The sequence below is a fragment of the Pleurodeles waltl genome, chromosome 5 (genome assembly GCF_031143425.1).
Source record: "Pleurodeles waltl isolate 20211129_DDA chromosome 5, aPleWal1.hap1.20221129, whole genome shotgun sequence".
Lineage (NCBI taxonomy): Eukaryota > Metazoa > Chordata > Amphibia > Caudata > Salamandridae > Pleurodeles > Pleurodeles waltl.
This window is the reverse complement of record NC_090444.1, coordinates 1710244190-1710269914: the sequence shown is the minus strand read 5'-3', so window position 1 is coordinate 1710269914 and position 25725 is coordinate 1710244190. Positions and strand designations below refer to the sequence as shown.

At 42.4% G+C, this 25725-nt stretch overlaps 1 protein-coding gene across 5 annotated transcripts in view; it reads right to left on the bottom strand.

Annotated features, from left to right (window-relative positions):
• LOC138296693 (adhesion G protein-coupled receptor F5-like) overlaps positions 1–25725 on the bottom strand; it is a 912996-nt gene that overhangs the window by 33267 nt on the left and 854004 nt on the right. For all 5 annotated transcript variants that reach the window (XM_069236060.1, XM_069236064.1, XM_069236063.1 and 2 more), the window contains one exon: positions 723–810. In XM_069236060.1, the coding sequence (XP_069092161.1) occupies positions 723–810 (88 nt within the window). The remainder of the gene's footprint in view (positions 1–722; positions 811–25725) is intronic.

Genomic DNA, 25725 nt, shown 5'->3' with positions numbered 1-25725 from the left:
GCGCTGGTTTCCGGGAGAACCCGCTCTACAGCACCCACTCCTCGTCCCTTTGTAGAGGATTTGGAGTTTCGTCATATTACACAATGCTGCTGCTCTAATATATGTGTGTAAAACGTCCATGAGAACAAAAATGAATTTACATTCTTAATGCAAGAGTTTTTATGTGTAAACTGTAATAGTAAAGCAGTCAATGCCGGGTATAATGTATCTATATTGTTAAGAAGCATTTCAGGACTGCACTGTAATGGGGTAACGGAGTAGAGCATAAAACACCACAATGGAACGTAAAATAAAGTACTGTTTCAGGCATGATAGTATTGATGTGGGGTCTACATCTCACCCATGTTATTGAGGCATTTAGTAATAGCATAATGGTGACACCTATAATACTGATTACTGTCAGAGACAAAGAACACTTTTCTACCTCCTCATCTCGCCTGAACATGTGCACTTTGCATGCAGGAAGCGGTTTAATGGTGAATAGTGAAAGAACATACTTCACTTAGGGTGACCATCTCCCTCCAGGTCCCCCTACATCCAGCCCTGCACTTTTATGTGATATCCTAATACCTTCTGGGTTTTGCAATCTTGTTTTGCGTCCATTACACTAAGACACCTAAACACAATAATTTGAAATTGAAGAGTTCAGTACTTGAGACAGTGCCCGCAATGCACGGAATGTGAGGGTCATCCTAACTTTACTTCAGTTTTGGAATACATACCGCGTCTGCCAAATAAGTATGCTTTTGGCTTTGATGGAGTTGATTTTGATGTGGTTGGTGGGGTCCGAGAAGTACTGTGGGTTGTTGACTGTAAGATAAAAACACTAAAGTTAGAACTCTTAATAATTGAGATGTGAGAGAGAACCAGAATAAAAATGGAAAAATTAGAATGGTGCTTGTTTACTTCCAGATTTAATGCTTTTGAGTAACGATTTCAACATATATAGTACATATTTAAACATATTTGTCTAGGGATGGCACATGCATACCACCTCCAGGAAAAGTTAAATCACCTGGGAAATGTCATAATAATTCTAACATGATGTCTACAAATTTTCAGAGGGCAGGATGATCTGCCCTCGTACAATTACGTGTAAATTAAATAACAATTACATTAAATTAATTAACATTTTAAATTAAAATAAAATCACAATGCAAATTCACGGTATTTTTTTTAAAAGTGCATTTTTGACTTGGTTGGGTTCTAGGACTGCAAACCCTGGAGTAAAAAGGGCTCATCTGTGTGGGCAATCATTTTTAGGGTCGAGCCTGCGTTGCATGTGCTCGCTCATGCGTATCGCAGCGAGACTCTTTTGTATTTAGAAAAGGACTCGGAGCCCTGTCAACTTCACGTCAGTGTTTTTAATTGGTTCGTGGGCTTCCCATATAAAATCTGCTTGCTTTCATTAGTCAAAGGCACCCATATGTCATGCATTTTCCGGTGGCTAGCCCTCCTCGAGCGCAGCGACCAAGTACAGAAAACATGCGAGGCTTGCTGTTTTCCATCGAGCTCGTGGACTTCTTTTTCTCTAATTTACGAGCCCGATCTCGCTTGGCAGAAGTCGAGCGCTTTACATACTTGTTATCTTTGCAGATGCAAATGAGACCCCATCTGTTTACGTGAGTGACTTTTACCTTTCAAGTTTTTCATGTTGTTGTGGGTTTTGTTATCAGGACACTCCCGCCTAAAACAGCCCTTTGTTCCCGGCCCTGCATATCTCTCTATGGAACAATACGTGAACTTTTTCTATCCATCCATACTGAAAAGCTATGCTGCAGCTGCCAATAGCTGATTGCCTCTATAGGGGCAGCCTCGTATTCCATGTCCATGACGCTGAATCGAACAAATCGATCACAGCGTTGGGTTTGCTGTGTGTTAATATGAGCGCTTTCAGTTGAAAGCTTTGAAGGTTCGTGATCGTGCTGCCTGACTCACGCTGCTGATGAAGCTGAAATGAAGGTTTTACATTTATTAGTGCATAAACGTAGTGCTGCAATAATCAAGTGTGACTTTAATCGAACTAAATAAGATTGTACGGGGACAAATGTGCCCTCAGAGTAGTTTGCCAACATTTATAAGCGTGCTTCATATAACGTGATGTATTAGAATTGTACTAGTTTGATATAATCGTAAACGTGTGCCATGATTTGCTTGGTAGAAATGCTTTAGCTTAGCATAACTTTAGTGGAGGCTTTGGCCTAGCTGCCGTGTCTCACGGTTTAGATGCTCGTATTTTTCCAATGTGCTAATAAACGTGTATTCTTGCTTGAAGCTGTACTTTTCCAGTGAGACCGTTCACATGCTTATCTTTAAGGTTTCGTGCCAGCCTGGCATCTTCTTTTCCACTCCAAGGTCAATCTGCAGGTGCAGACAATGGACGCTCTGAAAGTGAGTTAATTGGTAAAATATGTTGCAACTTACGTTCCCGACTCCAAGGATAATGTATGCTTAGGTAAAAGCTTGAGAACTGTAGTTTTTGATTGGACAATTTGAAGCTAACCTATGAACCCTCCAATGAAAGACCCTACTGGATTTGAACTGTTGTCTATAAAACCCAGGTGCACGAGGAAGAAAGCGGCCATTACCTATCGGACATTATTGCCTATCTTCTATGATGCCAATTGATGTTCGATGCCATTTCGAGAGACTTTGATGCTTTCTCTAATCGAGAGAAAGAGACTTTAATTAATTCTCGCCCTAGAGACTTTAACTTTGATTTGTCCCTTTGCATGAAATAGTAGTTTTATCTTGCCGCTGTGAGGCAATTGCCCTGTCCACCCTGCCCCTTTGCCCCCGTCCCATGCTGATCGGAACCGGTACCCATGCTGATCAAAATCGGTACCTGTGAGACGAAGACTTCCTTGAATGCTGATTGAATTTGGTAAATATGAAAGGAAAATTGTACAATTGCATTGTGTTTCTTTTTAGGTAACCAACTGCTGATTTTGATAAGAGCCTTAGTTAGGAGTTTTCCAAATTAATGTTGCTAAATTGTTTTTGCATGAAGTCCCACATGCCGATGCTAATTTGAGGTTAGATGAGGATTCATTTGATGCACGATGCAATTTGAGACCTTGTTATCCTGACTAAATGTATGCAATTAGCTCATTACAGATTATAGTTTTAGTGGTTTGTGTTGCTATTATCGAAGGCATTATTATTCAAATGCTGCATGGATTGCATCTGTTTCATCGTTATGGACAGCTATTAATGTTCATTTACATATATCATTTGGTGTTGAGACACATCTACATTGTGCTAGCTTTGTTAATATAGGGAAATAAATTCATTAACTTTGCATAAACTGGTGTGATTATTCATGACCGAAAGGTCATGGTTTCGCCGAAATGTATTCTGGATTAATTGTGAAGTGTTATGTTGATCGGGGAATTGCTTATGTTCGTTATTGATTATTGATTGTTGATTTTGATTGATTACTCCCGAGTAAGGAGAGTCCCACTTGGTCAAAAGATTCATCGACCCAAGAGCGTCCAACTACAAGTAAATTGTTAGGCTGGAAACGCTCTATCAGTAGATGGTAGCAGAGGATGGTTACTCCCTTTGGGACCCCGTACCTTTAAAGCACATGGTGTTGAATTAACGGTTGCGCCCTTTGGGACCCCATTCGAGAAGTTGAATTAGATTTTTCTTGGGTAAAACAGATTGAGAAAATGATGATGGGCTAAGTCCCCCGCGACTTTCCCGGGATCTCGGAGCTTGCGAATGGAGAGAATGGAGGTGTGGAATCAGCGTTGGCGGTACTAGTGATGGTATGAGTGAAGTTAGAATTTTGCGCTTGCACAGCTTATTGCCGCAGATTGTGTGAAAAGGTTGCGAGGATCTTAGAGAATAGCGGAGGTGCGACTCCGAGTGTAGAAGTAGGGAAGTCGTCGAACTTCATAGAAATAGCGGAGGTGCGACTCCGAGTGTGAGAGTAGGGAAGTCGTCGAACTTCACGTGTATGTGGCGCTTTGTGCAGAAAAAGGTCCACGTGGTTGTTGTTGTTGAGACGGGCCCTGCGAGGTCAAGAGACTCTGGAGTATGTTGAAAAGTGTATGAGACACTTGTTTTATGTTGTGGTCTGGGCGGTTTAGTAGTTTGATCGGGCGTGGTCAACAAGTCGGTACGTGTGTTAAGGGAGTGAAAGAAACTTCGACTTCGGGCTTTGACAAAATTCTAAGTGCACTAGAATAGATCACTGACAAGTTGAGAGCAGGTCTGCGGGTCAGATTTGCTTGCGAAAGTGGGGACCGAGAAAGATGGAATAACTGCCGAGGCTAGCGAAAAATCCCTAAGGTCCTGAAGCGATTGTGTTACCTTTCCTGTAGTAAACCGACAGATCTGTTTTATTATTATTTTGGTTGCTCGCAATACATGCTAGAAGTTGTTACGAGAGGAGCTGAGTGAAGGAGGACAAGCCGCGAGGCTTTGTCAGCCGCAGTGTGTGTGAGTGTGACGTCACTAGGAGCCGCGCTGGGATAGGTTGGTTGTAGAGAAGGGTCGCGCACGGATTGGACGCAGTCCGTGGGGCTCGATTGGAAGGGGAAAGGCAAGCGAAGAGTATTCCGGGAATTAAAGTCACCTATTGATTACAAACTTTGTGAAATAAAAGACGAGAAAATGAAATTTTTTAAAGCATTAAAGAGTGCGATGAAGGGGGAGTCTTACATTAAAGCGAGCGTAGGAGAGGAGACGCCACCCGAAGGTACACCAGCTTACATTGTAATGGAGGAAAAAGGGGTAGCTCCGTGCCTTTGGCTAAAGCAATGGCACAAGCTGACAGAGAAACATGGGAGCGTAGCGTTCCCGATCCATGGGACATTCAATATAAGGATCCTAGAGAATTTGAGATTCGCGATGTACGACATGAAGGTACCTCCAAGGCCAGCACAGTTTGAGGCTCTAGCGATTTGGAAACTAATGGCTAGACAGCAACAGCAAAAGAAGTTCGAGACCAGGATGAGAAAGGTAGAAAAGACACTAGCGGACGCTGGGTGGGACAATGCACAGAAGGTGTGGAGGACAGATGTATTGCAGGGGATAAAATTGTTTCCCGCAATTACTAAGGAAGAAGAGGCGACAGGCAAGAAAGCTACCTTTAAGACAAACAGGAGGTGTTCCAAAGATAGAGAAGACGAGTCAGATGATGAGGAGTTCATCATGCAATTGCTGAACGACCGTCCACCGCCTTATGCAGAGAATGGACAAGGTCCAAGTACCAGTTCTGCCCCTCCGGCACCGGTACAGGATAATGAAACTCAAAGTTCAGAAACGCCATCGGGATCTAAGGACCCGAGTTTACTGTTCACCCCGCAGATACCGCAGGTTAGGAGAATATATCCAGATGTGCCTATATTGAAACCAGCAGAGAATTATCAGCCGCAGGTCCCAAGGTACTACAGCAGTGATAACAGTACGGGAATGATTCTAGATCCAACCGTAATGGGAGTACAGAATGGTCACAACCCAACATTGGCACAAGCTGAATCAACTCAGTTTTTGATGCCTCAAAAGCAGATGCAGGGGGGAACAGCACATGCTCAGATAACGGGGAGTCAGATGGGCATGCCGGCAATGATGACCCATGGTGTGGGAATGAACATGCCCCAGAACCTGGGGAATGGACAGAACCCAGATGCGATAACCCTACCCATTACTGTAGGTCCTCCGGTACCTTTGTATGTTCAGCCTAACGCAGGTATGAGCAGTCAAGGATCAATGCTGCAGAATGGGATGGAAAGGAGGTGCATAGAAAACACTCCAGGGACAACCCCGATAGCGGCTCAGCCAACTGGATCTGGGTCCTTGATGGAGTTTAGTCCCATATGTGCTCAGTCGACAGTGGTGAGGTCGAGTCCCCCACTGATAATACCGCTATCATCGAGCACTGAGAAGTTGCCGCAACCATCAATGGCAGTCGATGTGAATGCTACACTAATGGGGTTAAATGCGCAACAGCTAACACAATGGTTCAACAGTTTGAATTCCACACAAAGCTCAACAAGTGGGAAGGGGGAAGACTACCTGAACAGGGTAAGGTTGAGCATGGAAGCAGAAGAGTTGGTGGAAGGGACTATGGGTGTGAATAGGCTAGAGTCCTACTCGGAAGAAGAGCTGAGGTATCTATGTCCCAGGATTACGAGAGAAGTGAACAAGGTACACAGAAGGTTGCAAGAAATAGCTGACAAAAACGGGATTGAGATAGACAAGACAAAACACTTGAGCAGGAGCTATAGATTGGATTTCGGGACCACAGACTTTGAACACATGAGGTCAGCAGGCATGAAGACGCACCATAGAGAATTGCTGCAGAGTGCACAAGTGTGGAGGTGCTTAGATAAATGGGAAAGCAGGTGGGCAAAGAAAAAGGAAAAGAAGAAAGACAGTGTCCCAGAGCACAAGGAGAAAAGACAACAGAGTAGTGATGCAGTAACCATGTTACCAATGAGGGAGACAGCAGGGGGAAAATTGATACATGTACCGTGGCACAGAAGCGACATTCAATCCTTTACGGATGATTTTCCCAAACTGAGAGAGAAACCGATTGAATGGTATCAACAGACTGATAGGTTTGTGAAGCTTGCAAAATGTCTTTGGGAAGACCTGAACACCTCTTTGAGATTGTGGTTCCGGCAGATTTGTGGGAGGAATGCAAAAGAGCTGTAGGTTGGCCGACAAGTGAACCAGAGAGGGACAGGGATACGGGTGCACCATCACCTATGGTGATGAGCTTGTACTATAAGGTGATTGAGCATTTGACGAAGGTTGCCGCGAAAAATGTGGATTGGCAGAAGATTGATCGAACTGCCCAAGAGGCTAAAGAGTCAATTCATAGTTACTACGAGAGGTTGTTGAAGGCGTTCAAGAACTACAGTGGCACGGAAACAATAGAGGCGAAGGACATGCTTCATTTTGTGTTTAGATTTGTGGAAGGGCTGAGACCAGAGATAAGTCAGATGATAAAGTCGCATTTGATTTGTTGGCAGTCGAAACCGATTGATGAGGTGTTGAATTATGCGAAATACTGTAGTGACGAGATTGAGGTGAAACAGAAAAGGTTGAAAGAGAAAGTGATGGTGATGCAACTTAAGGCAGCTCAGACAGGTCTGCAAGGTTTGCAAGGGTTGCAAGGGTTCCAACAGCAGATACCGCAGCCGCAGCCGCAGCCGCAGCCGCAGCCGCAGGGAAATATGGTGTTTCAGCCACAGGTGAGAGGCAGAGGAGGTTTTGTAAATAATGGTCCGGATTTGAACACTGTTGTGACTCCGAATGGTATGCAGGCAATGAAAAGGGTGATGCCGTGTCACGTGTGCGGAATCGTCGGACATTGGAAACGCGAGTGCCCAATGGTGGTGCAGGAAGGTGCAGGTGTTGGTCAGCAAAACAATGATGTCAATGCATTTCAGACAATGAGGGGACCGAAAATGAGAGGTCCAAACCCAAATTTTCAGAACATAAATCAGCTGCAAGGATTACAGCCTATGCAGCCGCAGCAGATGCAAATGCCCCGTATGCAGATGACGCAAATGCAGCCAATGCAACAGCAGTTACCCATGGTACCTAATCAGCAAATGCAAATACCCTTGGCACCAATGAGTCAGCAGCAAGTGATGCTTCCTCCACAGGTCTCGAGTCAGGTGATGAGTACAAACGGCACAGTACAACAGTTCCCATTACACAGTGAGAGTGGAATAAACAATGTATGGGAGAGTGAAAGTTCAGATGAGGAGGGAAATTGTGTGCTTGCAGCATCCTTGGAAGTTGATCAAAAGGGTCCATATGTGGAGGGAAAAGTTATGGGTCATCGTGTTTCATTCTTGGTGGACACAGGAGCCACACGTTCAACTGTTAGGAGCATTGAAGTACCAAATTTGCCACTCTCAGGGAGGACAGTTCAAGTGGTGGGAGTAGCAAACAGGTACCTGACGAACCCAATCACGGATCCAGTACCAATCAGCATTGGTAACTACCAAGGGGTACATAATTTTGTGGTCTGTGACTCAAGCCCGATAGCACTGTTAGGGAGAGACCTATTGTGCAAATTGGGATGTTCGATTATGTGTTCGTACGATGGAATCAGAATTCAGACGAGCAGTGATGGGGAAGAGGAGGACAGTGTAGAAGGGGACGAGATGGAAGTTGTCGATGAAAAATATCCTCTGATTAACCTTCTTCCGATGTTAACTGAAGAAGATATTCCAGCTGAATTACGGGAAACAGTCGGAAAAGAAGTATGGGATATGTCAGGAAAGGAGGTGGGATTGGTGAAAGGAGTGGAACCAGTGAAAGTGACAGTAAAACCCAATGCAACCTTTCCCCAGACCCCACAATACCACATGGCACAAGATACCCCCATGAAAGTCGCCCAACTGATTGGCGAGTTCGTAAAACAGGGAGTACTGAAAGAAGTGTTGAGCAGTCCATGTAATTCGCCAATCATGGGACTGATAAAGCCGAGTGGGAAGGTCCGAATTGTGCAGGACTTGAGGAAAATAAATGACATCATAGTCAAATGTTGCCCCGTAGTACCGAATCCAGCTGTGATAATGTTCCAAGTCCCTTGCGATGCCGAGTGGTTCTCAGTCATCGACTTGTCACAAGCATTCTTTTCAGTGCCTCTTCATGAGGACAGCCAATTTCTCTTTTGTTTCAAATTCTTAGACAGAGTTTACAGTTGGTGTCGAATTCCTCAAGGGTTTTCTGAGTCACGGTCAATTTTCAATCAGATACTAAAGAAAGACTTGGAAGCGTTAGAATTGCCATTCGAGTCAGTCCTAGTACAGTACATTGATGACTTACTGATTGCAGCTAAGACACAAAGTGGCTGCACAGCCGATACCATTGCCCTACTGAACCATTTGGGAAGGAATGGACACAAGGTGTCTCCTTCAAAGTTGCAGTTCTGTCAGAAGAAAGTGAAATACTTGGGTCACCAAATAGAGAAAGGGTCACGGAGAATAATGAAGGAAAGAATAACAAGTGTACTTCAAATGAGCCCACCAAAGACAAGGAGGGAGGTGAGGAAGTTTTTGGGGATGGTGAGCTACTGTCGCCAGTGGATTCCCAACTTCTCGACTCTAGCAAAGCCTTTACTGAAATTGACCCAGAAGGATGCCTTGGATGAAATTGAGCTGAAAGGAGATGAGATGGATGCTTTTGTTGAATTGAAAGAATGCATGTGCAGGGCTCCAGCTTTAGGTATGCCTGATTACACAAAGCCTTTCACATTGTTTTGTCATGAACGTGATGCATGTTCTCTGTCTGTCTTGACCCAAGTCCATGGTGGCGTAAACAGACCAGTAGCGTATTTTTCAGCTACTTTGGATCCGGTCGCAGCAGCACTTCCTGGGTGTTTGCGCGCCGTAGCAGCAGTTGGTATCAGCCTCACTCAGAGTGAAGGAATAGTGATGGGACACCCATTAACAGTCATGGTCCCTCACTCAGTTGAGATACTTTTGACCCGCTCCCGAACTCAACACATGACTGGAGCAAGACTCACAAGGTATGAAACAATAATTCTGGGCTCACCGAATGTGCAGCTGAAAAGGTGCACTACGTTGAATCCAGCAACTTTGCTTCCCGGTGAAAATGCTGAAATTGAGAACGCTGAAGACGTCGAGCATGACTGCCTTCAGGTGACTGAATTTTGCACAAAACCCCGACCTGACATCAAAGATACTAAGCTTGATGAAAATGACCAAATTATTTTTGTTGATGGGTCATGTTTAAGAGATGCAATGGGAATATTGAAAGCAGGATATGCTGTATGTACTGTAACAGGTGTCTTGGAAGTGTCCTGGCTTCAAGGAGTCTATTCCGCACAAGTAGCAGAGCTTGTAGCCCTTACCAGAGCATGTCAACTGTCCACATTGATGAAGGTTACCATTTATACTGATAGTCAGTATGGGTTTGGAATTGTGCACGACTTTGGGCAACTATGGTCACAGAGAGGTTTTCTGACTTCTTCAGGGTCCCCAGTGAAAAACGGGGAAAGAATAAGGGAATTGTTACATGCCATTCAAATGCCAGCCGAAATTGCAGTGGTAAAGTGCAGTGCTCATACAAAAGGACAGGACTATGTTTCCTTGGGAAACGCATATGCGGATCAAGTCGCAAGATTTTGTGCCTTGAACTGTATATTGCTCAGGGATGAATGGAATTCAATAAGCGAGCCAGAGCTTGAACCAGCTGAAGCATTTGCTTTAAAGGTCGTGGATACAATGGACGAACTAAAAGCATTACAGAATAGTGTCAGGGAGGATGAAAAGGCTTCCTGGATTAAATCACAATGTACACAGAGACCCGATGAGTTATGGGTTTCCAATGAGGGAAAATATGTTTTACCAAGTTGTCTCTTATCGCAGCTAGCGCGGTTCTATCATGGGCAAGCTCACCTAGGGAGAGATGCCATGATAAGATTGTTCAAAACTGATTGGTTTAACCCCAGATTTCGTCAAGCTGCAGAAGCAGTTTGCCATCGTTGTGTCATTTGTCAGCAGATGAACCCAGGAAAAGGAACAGTTGTGAACGCGAGCCACATTGGCAGGGCAAGTGGCCCGTTCAGCAGGATGCAGATGGACTTTATTGAGATGCCTGTGCATGGAGGTCTGAAGTATGTGTTGGTGATTGTGTGCATTTTTAGTCACTGGATTGAAGCATACCCCACACGTAGAAATGACAGCCTTACAGTTGCAAAACTATTGTTGAGGGAGTTGATACTACGTTTCGGATTCCCGATCTCTTTAGAATCAGATAGGGGAAGTCACTTCAATAACGAGGTGATAAAGTTACTTTGCGCAGTGCTGAATATTGAGCAAAAACTGCATTGTAGCTATCGCCCAGAAGCCTCAGGACTGGTGGAGCAAATGAATGGTACACTGAAATCAAGAATGGCGAAAATATGTGCATCAACAAATTTGAAATGGCCTGACGCATTGCCTTTGGTGTTAATGTCAATGAGAAACACCCCTGACAGAAAGACTGGACTGTCCCCGCACGAAATTCTCATGGGCAGGGCTATGAGACTTCCTGCAGTTCCCGCAAACGCGCTTTTGAATATTACAGATGATACGGTGTTAGACTACTGCAAAGGTCTGGCTGACGTGGTTCGCTCTTTCTCTCACCAGGTGGAAGCAACCACCTTGCCACCGATCCAAGGTCCAGGACACACACTGAAAGCAGGTGACTGGGTCGTGATAAAGAAGCACGTGAGGAAGTCGTGTCTGGAACCCCGTTGGAAAGGCCCTTTCCAAGTGATCCTGAAGACAACTACCGCTGTGAAGTGTGCGGGAGTTCCCAACTGGATTCACGCCAGTCATACAAAGAAAGTGTTGTGTCCCACAGATGAGGAAGTTGAAGCGCTGAAACTGCCAGTTCCTGATAACAAAGTGCAAAGCGCTGAGACAGAGCAAAACAGAACTAGAAGCGAACAGGCAGAAATAGTCGAGAGAGAAATATTCTCTGAAGACGAAGAAACAGATTCACTTGGGGAAGACCAAGGAGAAACCTCAGACAGCGACGAAGCAGCTGAGGGTGACAAAGAGCCTGAAGCAGCTGAAGGTAACAAAGAGCCTGAAGCAGCTGAAGGTAACAAAGAGCCTGAAGCAGCTGAAGGTAACAAAGAGCCTGAAGCAGCTGAAAGTGACACAGAGCCTGACGAAAGTAGCAGTGACAAAGGGCTCGAAAGAGGTGAAGAAGCAGGAGAGCCTGATCAGAGGAGGGCTTTCCCAGAAGCAGACGGTACAGAGAAAGAAAAGGAAAACGTGATTGACTCCCCAGGAGGAGGGGACAAGGCAGAACAGAACGAAACTGTTCAAACTTCATCAGAAGAGATCGCAGGTCCATCAAGTGGACCCAGTGCAAAGAAAAGACCGAGTATATCACCAGTAAAATTAGGAACTAGAGAAAAATTGAATGACGAAGGGCCAAGAGTGAAAGAGAAAAGAAAAGAAGTGTCTGTTGTGGTACCAACCTCAAGTGAAGAAAAAGACTTTGCCAAAGAGGAAAGTACCAGTGAGGCAGAATCAAAGAGAGAGGCAAAATTGAAGAGGAAAAGGATACCGAACAGGAGATATTCCGGTCCAGAATGGGCATACGTAGTCCATGACGATTGGACTGACAAATTTGTATCTCTCAGCCTCGAGAACGAAGAAGAAGAGATACCAATAGAAAAGAAAAGTTTTATGGACACTGTTGATTGAAAAACTGGTAAATGACATTGCTTGCTATAATATAACGTGATACAACCAGCTGAGACATTGCTAAACTGGATGAGACATTCGAACTTGATAAGACTTTGAAAACCTGATTGACTCTTAAACACGATTTGAGACAACGTGCCAACTGAAAAAAAAAAAAAGAGAGAGTGAGTTATTGAACTTAGAAAAAAAAAAAAAAAAAAAAAAAAGTCTCAGTTATTGCCGAATTGAGACTGAGTCATTGCCGAATTGAGACAAATTCTGCTAACCGATAAGTGACTTGGCTCCTGAAGAAAACTGTGTGAACATTGCGCTCGTTCAGCTTTGTAACTGAATTGCTAAATTGTTTCTTTTATAGGTGCTTCTAGCTCTCTGATTCTATACAGATCATGACGCAAAACAGTAGAAAGAAATATTGTAAATATGCGTGTATAGGCTTGGTAATTGCATGTGTACTAATAATAATGTCAATAGTGCTTGGAATGCATGGTAAAGGTGAGAATAAGAAAATTGATGCTTCTACTTTTGCTCCTGTTACTGTCACTGAACTAACTGCACTAAAAAGACTAGAATTAGATGAGAGACACTTGCATGATAAAAAGGAGCTTTCGTATAATGTTTTCTATCGCTTGCTAACAGAATATGTTGAGACTATGGATGCGAAAGATTGTTATGTGTGTACACAGATACCGACATCGGTAACGGAAGGGGTGACTTATCATCACATGCCTCTTACATATGGGATTACATGTAGTATAGTAACTTCTAGATTTTATGGTCAAACAAACATACAGTATTTTTACTCAAATTATGATGTTACCTTTGCATATGTTCCTATAATCACGCAGCTTAGCCAGATTGCTAAAGATTGGGATGCTAAAATAATGAGGGAATTTTTCGAGCCAATGCAACCTTTTGAAACAGCTCACGCTCATAGGGAGAATCTTACCTGCTCGCTATCTGCAGTAGAAATAAGCTTTTTAGATCGCACAGATGATAGAAGGGCACACATGAATGCGAAATTAGAAAAGGAACTACATAAGAGGACTTCAGTAGATAATTATGCTTTTGCTGCAATAAAGACACAAGGGAGAATAGCTTTAGATGCTTGGCATGTAGGGAAATTTTGTATATATCGAGGGGAATCTTATTATGACAACATTTTTGTAGGAGCGAGTGAGTGTAAACATACGTTTATCTTTAAGGCCAAATGGACATTCATGCTGAACGGACTTGACCCTGTCATACCAGGTGTGTATTACATTTGTGGGCATAATGCCTATTATCGTCTTCCAAAAGGATGGTGGGGGAGATGTTATTTGGGTATAGTGTTCCCAAAGGTTTATCAACTGGATGACCTATCGATGATTCCAAAGACATCTGGATCCCATCGTATCCAGAAAAGAGAGACCGCAGCTGCTGTGGTAGGAGATATATTTGGAGCCATGATTCCTTCATTGGGAGTTGTGTTGAATTCCATAAAAATAAGAAAGTTGTCTACTATAGTGGATAACATGTTGACAAAGTTTTCAGGTGCTATAATCCTGATAGACGCTGAACTTGCAGCGGAAAGAGCTATGACTCTTCAAAACAGGCTTGCCTTAGACATTCTTTTAGCAAAGGATGGCGGCGTTTGCAAAATGCTTGGCGCAGGACACTGTTGCACGTATATTCCAGATAACAGTGCAAAGATTAAAACAATGCTTGCTAACCTAACAAAAGAGAGTGTAGATTTGAAGGAATTGAAAGAACCAGGAGTGTGGGAGAAAGTTGGAAAGGGACTTGCTTCAGTGGGAAATTGACTTGGTGGCATTTGGAATGGAATCTTGCTAAAAATAATACAGGGAATTCTAATAGTACTAATTTGCATATTTGGAATTTGGGGAATAAAAAGGGGAATAATAATGATCATGGAAAGAATTAAAAGAAGGAAGGAAGAGAAAATGATGAAAAGAATGGCAGAAGAATACAAAGCAAGGACAAGGGGAACTAAAAGGCAGAGAGAACTGACAGAATTTTAATGGAATAAAATTTGTGGGAATGGTTTTGTGTGATGACAAGTAGTCATCAGAGGAGGGATTGATGAAGCTGAAATGAAGGTTTTACATTTATTAGTGCATAAACGTAGTGCTGCAATAATCAAGTGTGACTTTAATCGAACTAAATAAGATTGTACGGGGACAAATGTGCCCTCAGAGTAGTTTGCCAACATTTATAAGCGTGCTTCATATAACGTGATGTATTAGAATTGTACTAGTTTGATATAATCGTAAACGTGTGCCATGATTTGCTTGGTAGAAATGCTTTAGCTTAGCATAACTTTAGTGGAGGCTTTGGCCTCGCTGCCGTGTCTCACGGTTTAGATGCTCGTATTTTTCCAATGTGCTAATAAACGTGTATTCTTGCTTGAAGCTGTACTTTTCCAGTGAGACCGTTCACATGCTTATCTTTAAGGTTTCGTGCCAGCCTGGCATCTTCTTTTCCACTCCAAGGTCAATCTGCAGGTGCAGACAATGGACGCTCTGAAAGTGAGTTAATTGGTAAAATATGTTGCAACTTATGTTCCCGACTCCAAGGATAATGTATGCTTAGGTAAAAGCTTGAGAACTGTAGTTTTTGATTGAACAATTTGAAGCTAACCTATGAACCCTCCAATGAAAGACCCTACTGGATTTGAACTGTTGTCTATAAAACCCAGGTGCACGAGGAAGAAAGCGGCCATTACCTATCGGACATTATTGCCTATCTTCTATGATGCCAATTGATGTTCGACGCCATTTCGAGAGACTTTGATGCTTTCTCTAATCGAGAGAAAGAGACTTTAATTACTTCTCGCCCTAGAGACTTTAACTTTGATTTGTCCCTTTGCATGAAATAGTAGTTTTATCTAGCCGCTGTGAGGCAATTGCCCTGTCCACCCTGCCCCTTTGCCCCCGTCCCATGCTGATCGGAACCGGTACCCATGCTGATCAAAATCGGTACCTGTGAGACGAAGACTTCCTTGAATGCTGATTGAATTTGGTAAATATGAAAGGAAAATTGTACAATTGCATTGTGTTTCTTTTTAGGTAACCAACTGCTGATTTTGATAAGAGCCTTAGTTAGGAGTTTTCCAAATTAATGTTGCTAAATTGTTTTTGCATGAAGTCCCACATGCCGATGCTAATTTGAGGTTAGATGAGGATTCATTTGATGCACGATGCAATTTGAGACCTTGTTATGCTGACTAAATGTATGCAATTAGCTCATTACAGATTATAGTTTTAGTGGTTTGTGTTGCTATTATCGAAGGCATTATTATTCAAATGCTGCATAGATTGCATCTGTTTCGTCGTTATGGACAGCTATTAATGTTCATTTACATATATCATTTGGTGTTGAGACACATCTACATTGTGCTAGCTTTGTTAATATAGGGAAATAAATTCATTAACTTTGCATAAACTGGTGTGATTATTCATGACCGAAAGGTCATGGTTTCGACGAAATGTATTCTGGATTAATTGTGAAGTGTTATGTTGATCGGGGAATTGCTTATGTTCGTTATTGATTATTGATTGTTGATTTTGATTGATTACTCCCGAGTAAGGAGAGTCCCACTTGGTCAAAAGATTCATCGACCCAAGAGCGTCCAACTACAAGTAAATTGTTAGGCTGGAAACGCTCTATCACTGCCAGTAGCGTATTTACATTTGTGCCCACAGGCTGAAATGTTTGCCAAAAATCCTATGAAATTTGTGCGCTTGAAACCTTGTGCACGGCTTCTGTGCATGCAGGTGTGCGCATGCGCTTTAGATGAAAAGTTTCAGCTCCCAAAGTACTACTGAGGCCAATAGGTGAATGCTTGATGGACTCCCAAACTAGATATGTTGGCAACAGTTTAGATTAAATATTCCTGCTGCTGTGCTGTAGAGAATTTGCGCATGGTAAATCTCGTTAGCTACTACTCCTGTCAGCTCTGGCACATTCTAAAACATTATTTGAGGAGGTCTGGATTAGCGCAGCTGCTTGCATTATCTATTTTTACCAATTTTTTAATTTTTTAAATAAACAAAGTGCTCCTGCTCTCTTCCCAAAACTGTACTAGTCTTTCAACTCATGCTGTTGGCTATATGGTGTATTCTTCCGCTTCACTGGGGTGCTTACTGCTTGCATGATAGTGCACCAGAGACTTTTACATCCAAAGTAACTCAAAATTATTGAACATTATCTTGCTGATGCATTGTATACAGAAAGCATTTTTCTTTCCATTTGTTCACTGAGGTCATTCTTTTCAGGGTGAGCAAAGCCCTGCTTTTCCAACGTGTTATTATCTATTTGGACTTTTAAACACGCCCACCTTGTGACCATCATTCATTCATGGGTTTCCCTTTCTAAACATCCTTTATTATCATTGGTAAATGCTTTACGTTTGTCCCTCCTTGGGGTGGTTTTGTTACCACCTTTTCAATCAGCCCTGTTACATGGATAATTGCACTTTTTCTGATAAATTTGACAGCGAGCCAACTTTTTTTTCCTTTTGTGTCTCCTTCACGCTCATGGCAGCCATGGCGCTTTGAATCTGCTTGCTTATGTCAACTGTTTACTTTTCATTTTCAAATTACGTGGCAAGAAAAGTCGGATTAGGAGTTTACAACGCTAACAGCTCTAACTCAAGCAAATGCGAGACCCATTGCATTGCAAATGCTTGTTTCCATTGCGCCCCTAATCTTTTGAATCACCTCCCTCTGCACACAAGATCTGAGACCAATTATTTACTCTTCAAGAAACGAATCAATTAAGACATGGTTGTTCCCATAAATTGTCTTTCTAATTTCCTTCAGCAGTACGTGCCAGGGTGGGCTTTTTTGAGTAGGGTGTTACTCTACATAAATTATTTTATGCATTCATTCATTCATTGACACAGACACAACTACGAATATCATAACTGATACTATTGTTGCTCAACTAAGCCACAAACCTGCTTCAATTATTACAGATGTCCACATTACACCAATGGTCTGAAAAAAGCTGCTTAATGTAAATTTTTCTCCTGTACACGCCTCTGTCACAGTAATCAAACTAAGGACTGTGATGTATATGTGGCAGAAGTGCCTCCAGGCGCAGGTTGTCTCCTCAGTTCTGAGTCAGACATCAGTAGGATTCTCCTTCACTTCTTATGCCAAATGCATATCATATAGAGCAGAATTGCTGATGTGGTTCAAATGTTTGAAGACCTCTTCAGAGGGATTGGTTCACATTGATGACACAGTCCAGCTAGTGGCACATTATATTAGAGACATACTTACATACAGGAACAAGTGAAGGAGAAATAAAGCCATGACATCACAGAACTAGCTGAAGGCCATATACCTTTGATTTGCCCCATTGTGCCTATCCTCAAACACAATACAGATCAAAGATCTGAAAATGTGGGCATGCATCACCCTAACTTGGCAATTCAATGTGAAAGATACATTGCTCATAGGATACAGGACATTACTCATCATCTAAATGGGCCAGTATCTTCTGATGTAAACCTCATCAAGTGCTACTACCAGCTTGCACTTGAATGGAGCTCTCACTACATTACCATTGTTGCAACCCAGAGCAGTCTCTTCTGATACAGGTATCTTAGCTTCAGTCTGCCTTCTGATGCAAAGTTCTTTGAAGGAATTCATCATTTCATACAACACATTACCCACTTCTAGAAGTAGTGATGAACATTTCTATTTGGAAGATCACTGAAATATCATGACATGATATTCAAGTCAAGTCAAGTCAATGAAGTCTTTATTCGATATTTCATCATAAAAGACATGCTACACGTCATAATACTTATAAAATTATCAGTACTAACAATTAAAACAATAAATACAATATTTCATAAAAGCTACTAAGAACGTATTAAATCTATCTAATGCTTCATTTGTTAAATATTTTAACATATTAAAAAAGAAGTACATTACTTTAAAAACTCAGTTCTAAAGTTCAAGATAATTTACTTATCTAAAACATGTAGCTGTTTTAGTAGTTCAGAACGAATTATCCATGCCCACCCCAGGAATTTGGCCACCCCTATTGCTATAGTAGGTGAAAGATCAGTTTTAAGGATCCTACAAGCAGTCTCGGCCGATTGTGTGCCCAGACTTTTGCATAGGGGTACCAACCACTTCTTCCTTGGGGCAGCATATAATGGACAGACAAAAAACAAATGGCTCACATTTTCCCGCATTTCAGTACACAATGGGCAATTATCTGGGCCTCCAGTGCCCCAGGTTGAGGTTAAACACCTTAATGGTATTGAGCCCACTCTAACTTGGTGATATAATTTGCGGTCCATAGGTTTCGTAATAACATCCCAGTACTTTTCAATTGCAGAGACATCTTTCACGTGTACAAATGTTGTTGTAAGGGAACTACCTATAAGGGATGAGTGTCTTATGCCTACCACCCATTCCCAATATAGTTGTTTCAGCTCTTTTTTTAAAGGAAAAGTAGCTGAGTCTGGGTTGTGCCAAAGGGCACCTAAACCCATGGCACAAAGGGTGGTTCTAACACCCTTAAACCAACCAATCTTATCGGATCCTAGGGTGTCCCTTACCTCGAGGCATGCTTTCGCATATAATAACAGCTCTGGGGTAGACCACAACCTCCGCCAGAAGGCCAAGGGCCAAAATCTGGCTTGATCTTCCACCGGTTGGAGCCCAAGATCATAAAGGAGCGGGATGCGTGGGGATGACCTCGGAAGACCAACCGCCCCTCTTGTAAATCTATTTTGGGCCAGCATCAGTCGGTCCAGATTGCTATAACCCCAAAGCTCTGCCCCATACAAGACTGAGGGAAGAATTTTTGACCCATAGATTTCCATAAGTGGGTACATCGGGCGGGTAAATGATCTTTTATATTCCTTAAGAAGGGCACCGCCTAATTGAACATGTTTAAGTGCTTTGATATCAATCTGGGGTTTCCAACTAAAATTATCACTAAAATGCACACCCAGATATATAAATTCATTAGTTTGCTCAAGAATAGCACCACCCATTTTAACCCTTGCCACAGTTTGTGTTTGACCTCTTAGTACCATGAATTTTGTTTTAGAAACATTTACTTCTAGCTCATGCTCGTCACAAAATAACTCAAATCTGAGTAGGGCCTGCTGGAGCCCTTGCCTTGTCTTTGATAATAACAAGGTATCATCCGCGAACATGAGCAATGGTACTTTCATTCCCGCTATCTGGGGAGCATCCGTGGGATGTGTTGCAAAATATTTGGTAAACCCATTAATAAACAGGGAAAACAAAGTGGGAGCCAGGACACATCCTTGTCTAACACCTTTCAAAACATGAAACCTGTCCGTAACATCGCCAGGCTTACCCCAGCGGACTTGGGCATAAGTGTATGCATGAAGATTCATTAAGAGTCGCACTAGAGCCCTGGGCATTCCCTGTTCCAGTATGCAATCCCATAACTTAGTCCTAGGGACCAAGTCGAATGCAGATCTTAAATCCACAAAAGCTGCATACAACTTGCCCTTACCCAAAAAAACTGTTTTCCAATATAAAAGGGCAAAACGAAAGGCTTGATCAAGGGTGCTTACATGAGGTCTAAAGCCCGCCTGCAACGGAGTCAAAATATCTGAGTCTGTTATCCATTCCTGTATCCTCCCTAAAATGAGGCGCGCTATGATTTTTTGGATCGCATCAATAAGGCTGATAGGCCGGTAATTTGAGGGTACTGAGCGATCGCCTTTCTTGTATATAGGAAGGATTTCTGCCCCATACCATGAGTCAGGAATTTTAGCGCCTGCTGCAACTGCATTCACCAGGTGGAGTATATAAGGTACCCACAGGACCTGGTCTTCCAAAAAAATGTCAGCTGGAATACCATCTGGGCCAGGGGCCCTCCCTTTGGGGATGTTTTGCAGGCAATTGATAACTTCAGTAACTGAGAATATTAACGGCTCGACGGGCTCAAGACAGTAGGGTATAGTCACTTCTACTGTATGACACTTAAACTGATCCTCAAAAATATTTACCCACTGATGATTAGAGACAGTTGCTGGACTATAGTGCGCGTCCTGCGAGATACCTCATTTTATGAGGTACCAAAATTGTTGCATATTGCGTTTACCACAGGCTTCTGACAGCATAACATGATATTCATATAGATATGCCAGATTCTTCACGCTTAATATCTGACTTTCCACAAGGACAAATTAGAGGGGATATCATCTCCTCACAAGGTATACGCCCTTGTTTAAAAAATGGCACCATGCTGGTCTCAGCACCTGTGCCTAAAAATGTTTGAGCTCTCGAAATCTTCTTAGGGTTAGCAAGTTACTTTGCTCGTTGTATTCTCAGATTTGCCAGAGACAGTACTCCCCTGAAGGAGCTCATAAAAAGTATGCATTCTTCATCTGGACGTGAACTGGCATTCTACATTTGATCTCACTTGTACCATTCTTCTATACTTCTGCAGAGAAAATTGCTTACTATGAACCTTCCTTACAGTTATTGTCATCAGTTCAGCAAGCATGGGAGCCACACTGGTGCAAAGATACTTAAACTGTGAAGTGCCATGCCAAATAATAGCATTTGCCAGACTCAGTTATAGCAGGTCAGAAGAGGCATATTGTTAAACTTAGAAAAAAAGCCTACCTGTTTCCTAGTTATGTCAACATTTGCATCTCTTCCTTTATGGTAAAGCATAGGCAATTGCTACTGGTTACCAAGTTTTTTTTTCAATCTTCAGAAATCTTAAAACAAATAAATAGAAAGATGGGGCCTTTGTCTGCAGGATTGCAACTTCAAAATTATTACAGAGCTGAGAAGGACAATATCCCTATCAATTTTATGTCCAGGTTCCTGATACCTGAAAAGCACAGACAAGTAGGTAAAATCCTGCGCTCACAGCAAGATGCTAATCCCCAGCATCGGCAAATGATCCAACACTACAAGCAGTCTCAGAGCATATTGACAATTTGTGGCAGACAGAAACAGAATGTGCCCAGATCCAATAGAAACACAGGTATTTGACGGACCTTAAATCATTCAGGCACGTCTAAGAATAGTGTTGGTTAAACACCATCCTGGACTCATTCTCAGAGTCTTTTGCCTCATCAGTCCTCATTCACTTCAAAATCAGGTAGTTGAACTAGTCCATGAAGTCATCAAGGGATACTAGCAACAAAACACTTGCTGTTACATAAAGTATGATCTCCAACTCCAGATGCCCTTCTGTAGAACAATGTGGATGACTAACATACTTGCCAGACACTGAGCAGTACAGCACCTGAGCCACTGATGACATCCATATTGCCAACTCATGTCAATAAAGAGTAGCCCTTGAGGTATTCAGCCCTACTGCCACAAGCAAACACCTGTTGGTATTAATGGATATATCTTCCAGAGTTTTGGAAGTGAAGGCAGTACCTAGCATGACTGCAAATGTGGTCATACCTGTGCTGAATAAATTGTTAAATCCCAGGCTTTCAATGGGGCAGACATCAAGGACTTTACATCTCTTCTCAGGATTGAACGCAAAAAATAACCCCTCTCTTGTAGAAAGCAAATGGAGCAGCAAAGGTTTTAGGGCCACGCTTAACAAACCTCCACAAATAGCAAAGTTACAAAATATGCCATAACTGAAACACTGAGTCGAACCTTGTATGAAAAGAGAGACAAGCTTCACAGCACCATCAGTAAGTCATCTGCTAAACAATGTTTTGGCTGAAGAAATACAAACCAGGGTACATCATTATGTGGAATAATCTAAATACAATGTGTCTTGTCAAGCTTAATCGTATCATGCCAAAATGAAGGGAAAAATCAAGAAGTATGCTGACAGTTGTGTATAGGCAAGATCCTTACATATGCATCATAGTGACATGTTATTAATGCAAAACCGTAGTAGTGACAAGGAAGACCCAAACTACACTCTACACCCATATTTCATCACTGCTTTAAAAGGGACAGTGGTTAAGTTCATCACAACAAACTGCTCCTACATTGAGGGTTTCAAGGTGACACTAGTGAAGTCATTAGATGAACAGCATGAATCTGACATGCTCACAGACCTTCAACCTGATGACCCCTAAGGACATTCCTGCCAGACTGGTGTTTGCATGAAAAGTATGTTTGAACAATGAATAGCTTGAGCACAATTCTCTTGCTGCTACTTATTTCTCCTTTATTTTCATTCTTTTTCATCCCCTTAACTCTACCTATCATCCTTCAGCCTCTTCACTGCCTGTTGTCCCATCTATATTCTCCTGCTGAGAGGTGGGACCAACTGAGGGACTCAGTACCATAACGGCACTAATTCAAATGTTTGTGTGGGGTCTTGAGATCTGCCTGGACCTGCACATCACCTCTGAAGCACAAATTGGTACTTCTCCTATGCTCGGAAACGGGCACTCAGGGAGGTGGACTGAGAGGTGACACACAAGATGTGCATTCTGTAGTTGACTCAGCTGCATGGCTCAGTAGCTCCAGCCTACCACTAGAGAACAGACTTGTTTCATTCAATGCAGATCAACAATAAGATTTTGCAATTCCTGCTATGCCAGAAAACCCCCCAAAATAAAGATTATATACTGAATGTATTTATACTCAATAACCTGACAGATACTACATTAGGCTTCAACAGTTGAATATGATAACTGATTACAGAGATTCATGCCCATATTTATACTTTTTGATGCAAAACCGCACAAATGCAGTTTTTCGTCAAAAAGTATAGCACCAGCTTGCGTCATTCCAGAGCTCCAACCAGGTGCCACATTTATGGAATCCCGAAAGCCGGCACTAAGGTTAGGCTAGCGTCTTATAAAATCACGTTAGCCGGGTGAGTGGCGGTGCAGGGGAAGGGGGGGTTTTGCCTTAAAAGGGTGGTTAGAGGCAAAAAAATGCCGTTAACCAGCCTAGCGTCTTTTCCTGAAGCAAAACCATCCATACCACATGACTCCTGTCTTATGAAAGACAGGAGTCATGCCCATCACTCCAATGGCCAGCAAAGGGACCAGTGTCCACTGGGCATGTCCATTGCACCCAGTGCCATGTAGGGGGGCCCATTTTATGGCCCCCAATAGCACTTAAACATTTTTTAAAAAAATACTTACCTATACTTACCCTACTTACCTGGGATGCGGTCCCTCATCCTCTGGTGTCCCTCTGGTGTGGATAGGGGTGTTCCTGGGGTTTGGGGTGGGCACATGTGGGGCCTTTCTATAGTGTTTGACCATAGAAATGGGTCCACAGGTCCCGTAATGCCTGCTTGGCCCAGGCGTTAAATAATGCTGCTAAGCAGGCTTAGGCATAGGCCCGCCTCCCACCCGTGCACCTTTTTTTGCACGGAAGGATAAATATGGCGCTAGGGGCTTTGAGTAATTTTTTGGACGGGACGCCTACCTTGTATCTCATTGATGCAAGGTGGTTTCACGTGAGAGAGCGTAGTTTAAATAATACATATATTAAAGTGAAATGCTTATATCAATGCTTAATGACGCTGCATAGAAAACGACAATAATTAGTGATTCGCTTGACGTGCATTTGAATTATGACTATAATGTGTGGGGTTATCAATGTATATGCGAACTAATAACGCATTAATAGAATCATTAATGCTATGGTTAATCAAGTTATATTAACAATTATGATATTGCATTTATATTGAAAATCTCATAGGCCTTAAGTTAGCGTGAGCTGTGGGTTTTAGCTGCCTGACTCTTATATTAAAAGCATTTTTCTGTTTTTCAGTGTGCTGACTCGCAAAGGGCCATGACCCTGCAAATGTTCCTTTTCTTCATTCCAATGTATCAGTACGAATTCTGTTCTCATCCACATGCTTGCTGCTTTAGTATGAGTTTATATACAAAGTTGAAACAAAAGTAGATTAATGTAATGTACAAGGACATTTAAACCATGGACAAAGGAACTCATGACCCGAGAAGACATGCCAAACGGTGAAGTAACCCCCGGATGTGCCACCTCCGAAGGCGTCAATTATGAAGACCAATCAAAATGTTTTGAATTATCGTGGGGTGACAATTAGAATTACCTAATGTATAAATTGATAGGTTAAAGATAGTGGGGTATAGAAAATGTCCAATAGAATTTTGGGGGAAGGTATTACGAAAAAGGGATAAAAACCCATGTCACAGAAGGGTCGCTAGAAACTAGGTAGGGAATGCTATTGATTTTATCCAGAAGCTCTGTCACTCTGTTTGGTGACTTTGAGACTTATTAAAACCATCTTTGCCCATAGACTGCCCTATACACTTCTCCTCCTTATGAGGGAAGTGTCCCCTGTCCTTTAGATGAGTTTAGACTGATGGCGTTTTGACTGATGTCCTGAAGACGAAGACTGATCCTGTGTGCTGGCCTAATCCTTGGAGGGTAATTATGACAATGCAATTTGTAATTTGTCTGTTTGCTTTTCCTTTCTAGGTACCAACTGCTCATTTTGATAGAGACCATAGCTAGATGTTTTCTAAATTGGTGTTCTAAATTGTTTTGCATGAAGCCCAACATGCTGATGCTAATTAGTGGTTAGGATAGGAGATCACTCTAACTGACATAAATAGACAGATGACTGACGTTGCGCTATGTTGAACTGACACATATATGACATTTGCTGTAATTTAATCTATGTTCACGCCGTGCTATGTTCTTATGTTTGTGATTCTTGCATTAATGAAATCTTATCAAAGTTGCCATATAGTGACTATGCTCTTATGCTTCTTGGTATTGAGATTAACACTTCTGCTCGTAGATTGTAATCAATAGGGAATAAAATTCATAAAATTCTATCAAAAGGAGTGGTTATTCATGGCTGAAAGGTCATGGTTGCGTCGACAATTTGATTAATGTCTTTATCCAAAGTGAAATACATTGTGGTGGTAAATATTGATAACATTATTGATATATTGCTTGACATATTGGTCAGTTATCTCGTCCTACGGTGTCTCTCCACTGGGTCACAAGATTCTTTGGCCTAAAACGAGTCCTAATGTGTAATAAACTGACATAAAAGGACGCATTAACAGTTCTGGTAGCAGAGCAATGGTTTGGCCCTTGGGGGCCCTAGGACGGAGAATCATTGTTTAGTTTATTTTTCTGTGATAATGCAAATTGGAGGTATGATGGGTTTCTAAGTTCACCATGACTTTCCTGGGATCTCGGAGCCTGCCTAAGTGAGTTGGGGATGTTCTCAGTGCCATAATGTGTGTGGTTTAGGGTTTTGAGCTTGCTAGCTTATGCCTTTTGCAGGTGATTGTGAGATTTGTGTGTATTTAGGCCAAGTATGTGTTGTTTAGTAGGAGTAGGCGTACTCTGCAGTATAAGAGTAGGGAAGTCGGAGTACTTCATATGAGTGTGGCGCTTGGTGCTCAAAATTATCCACCTGTTTGGTTGTTTATGTACGGACTCGTCGTGGTCTAAGACTCCGGAGTATGTTGAAAAGTGTAGGAGACACTTGGGTTTATGTTGTAATCTGTGCAGTTTAATAGGTCAATCGGGCGTGGTTGACAAGCCAAGTTTGAGTT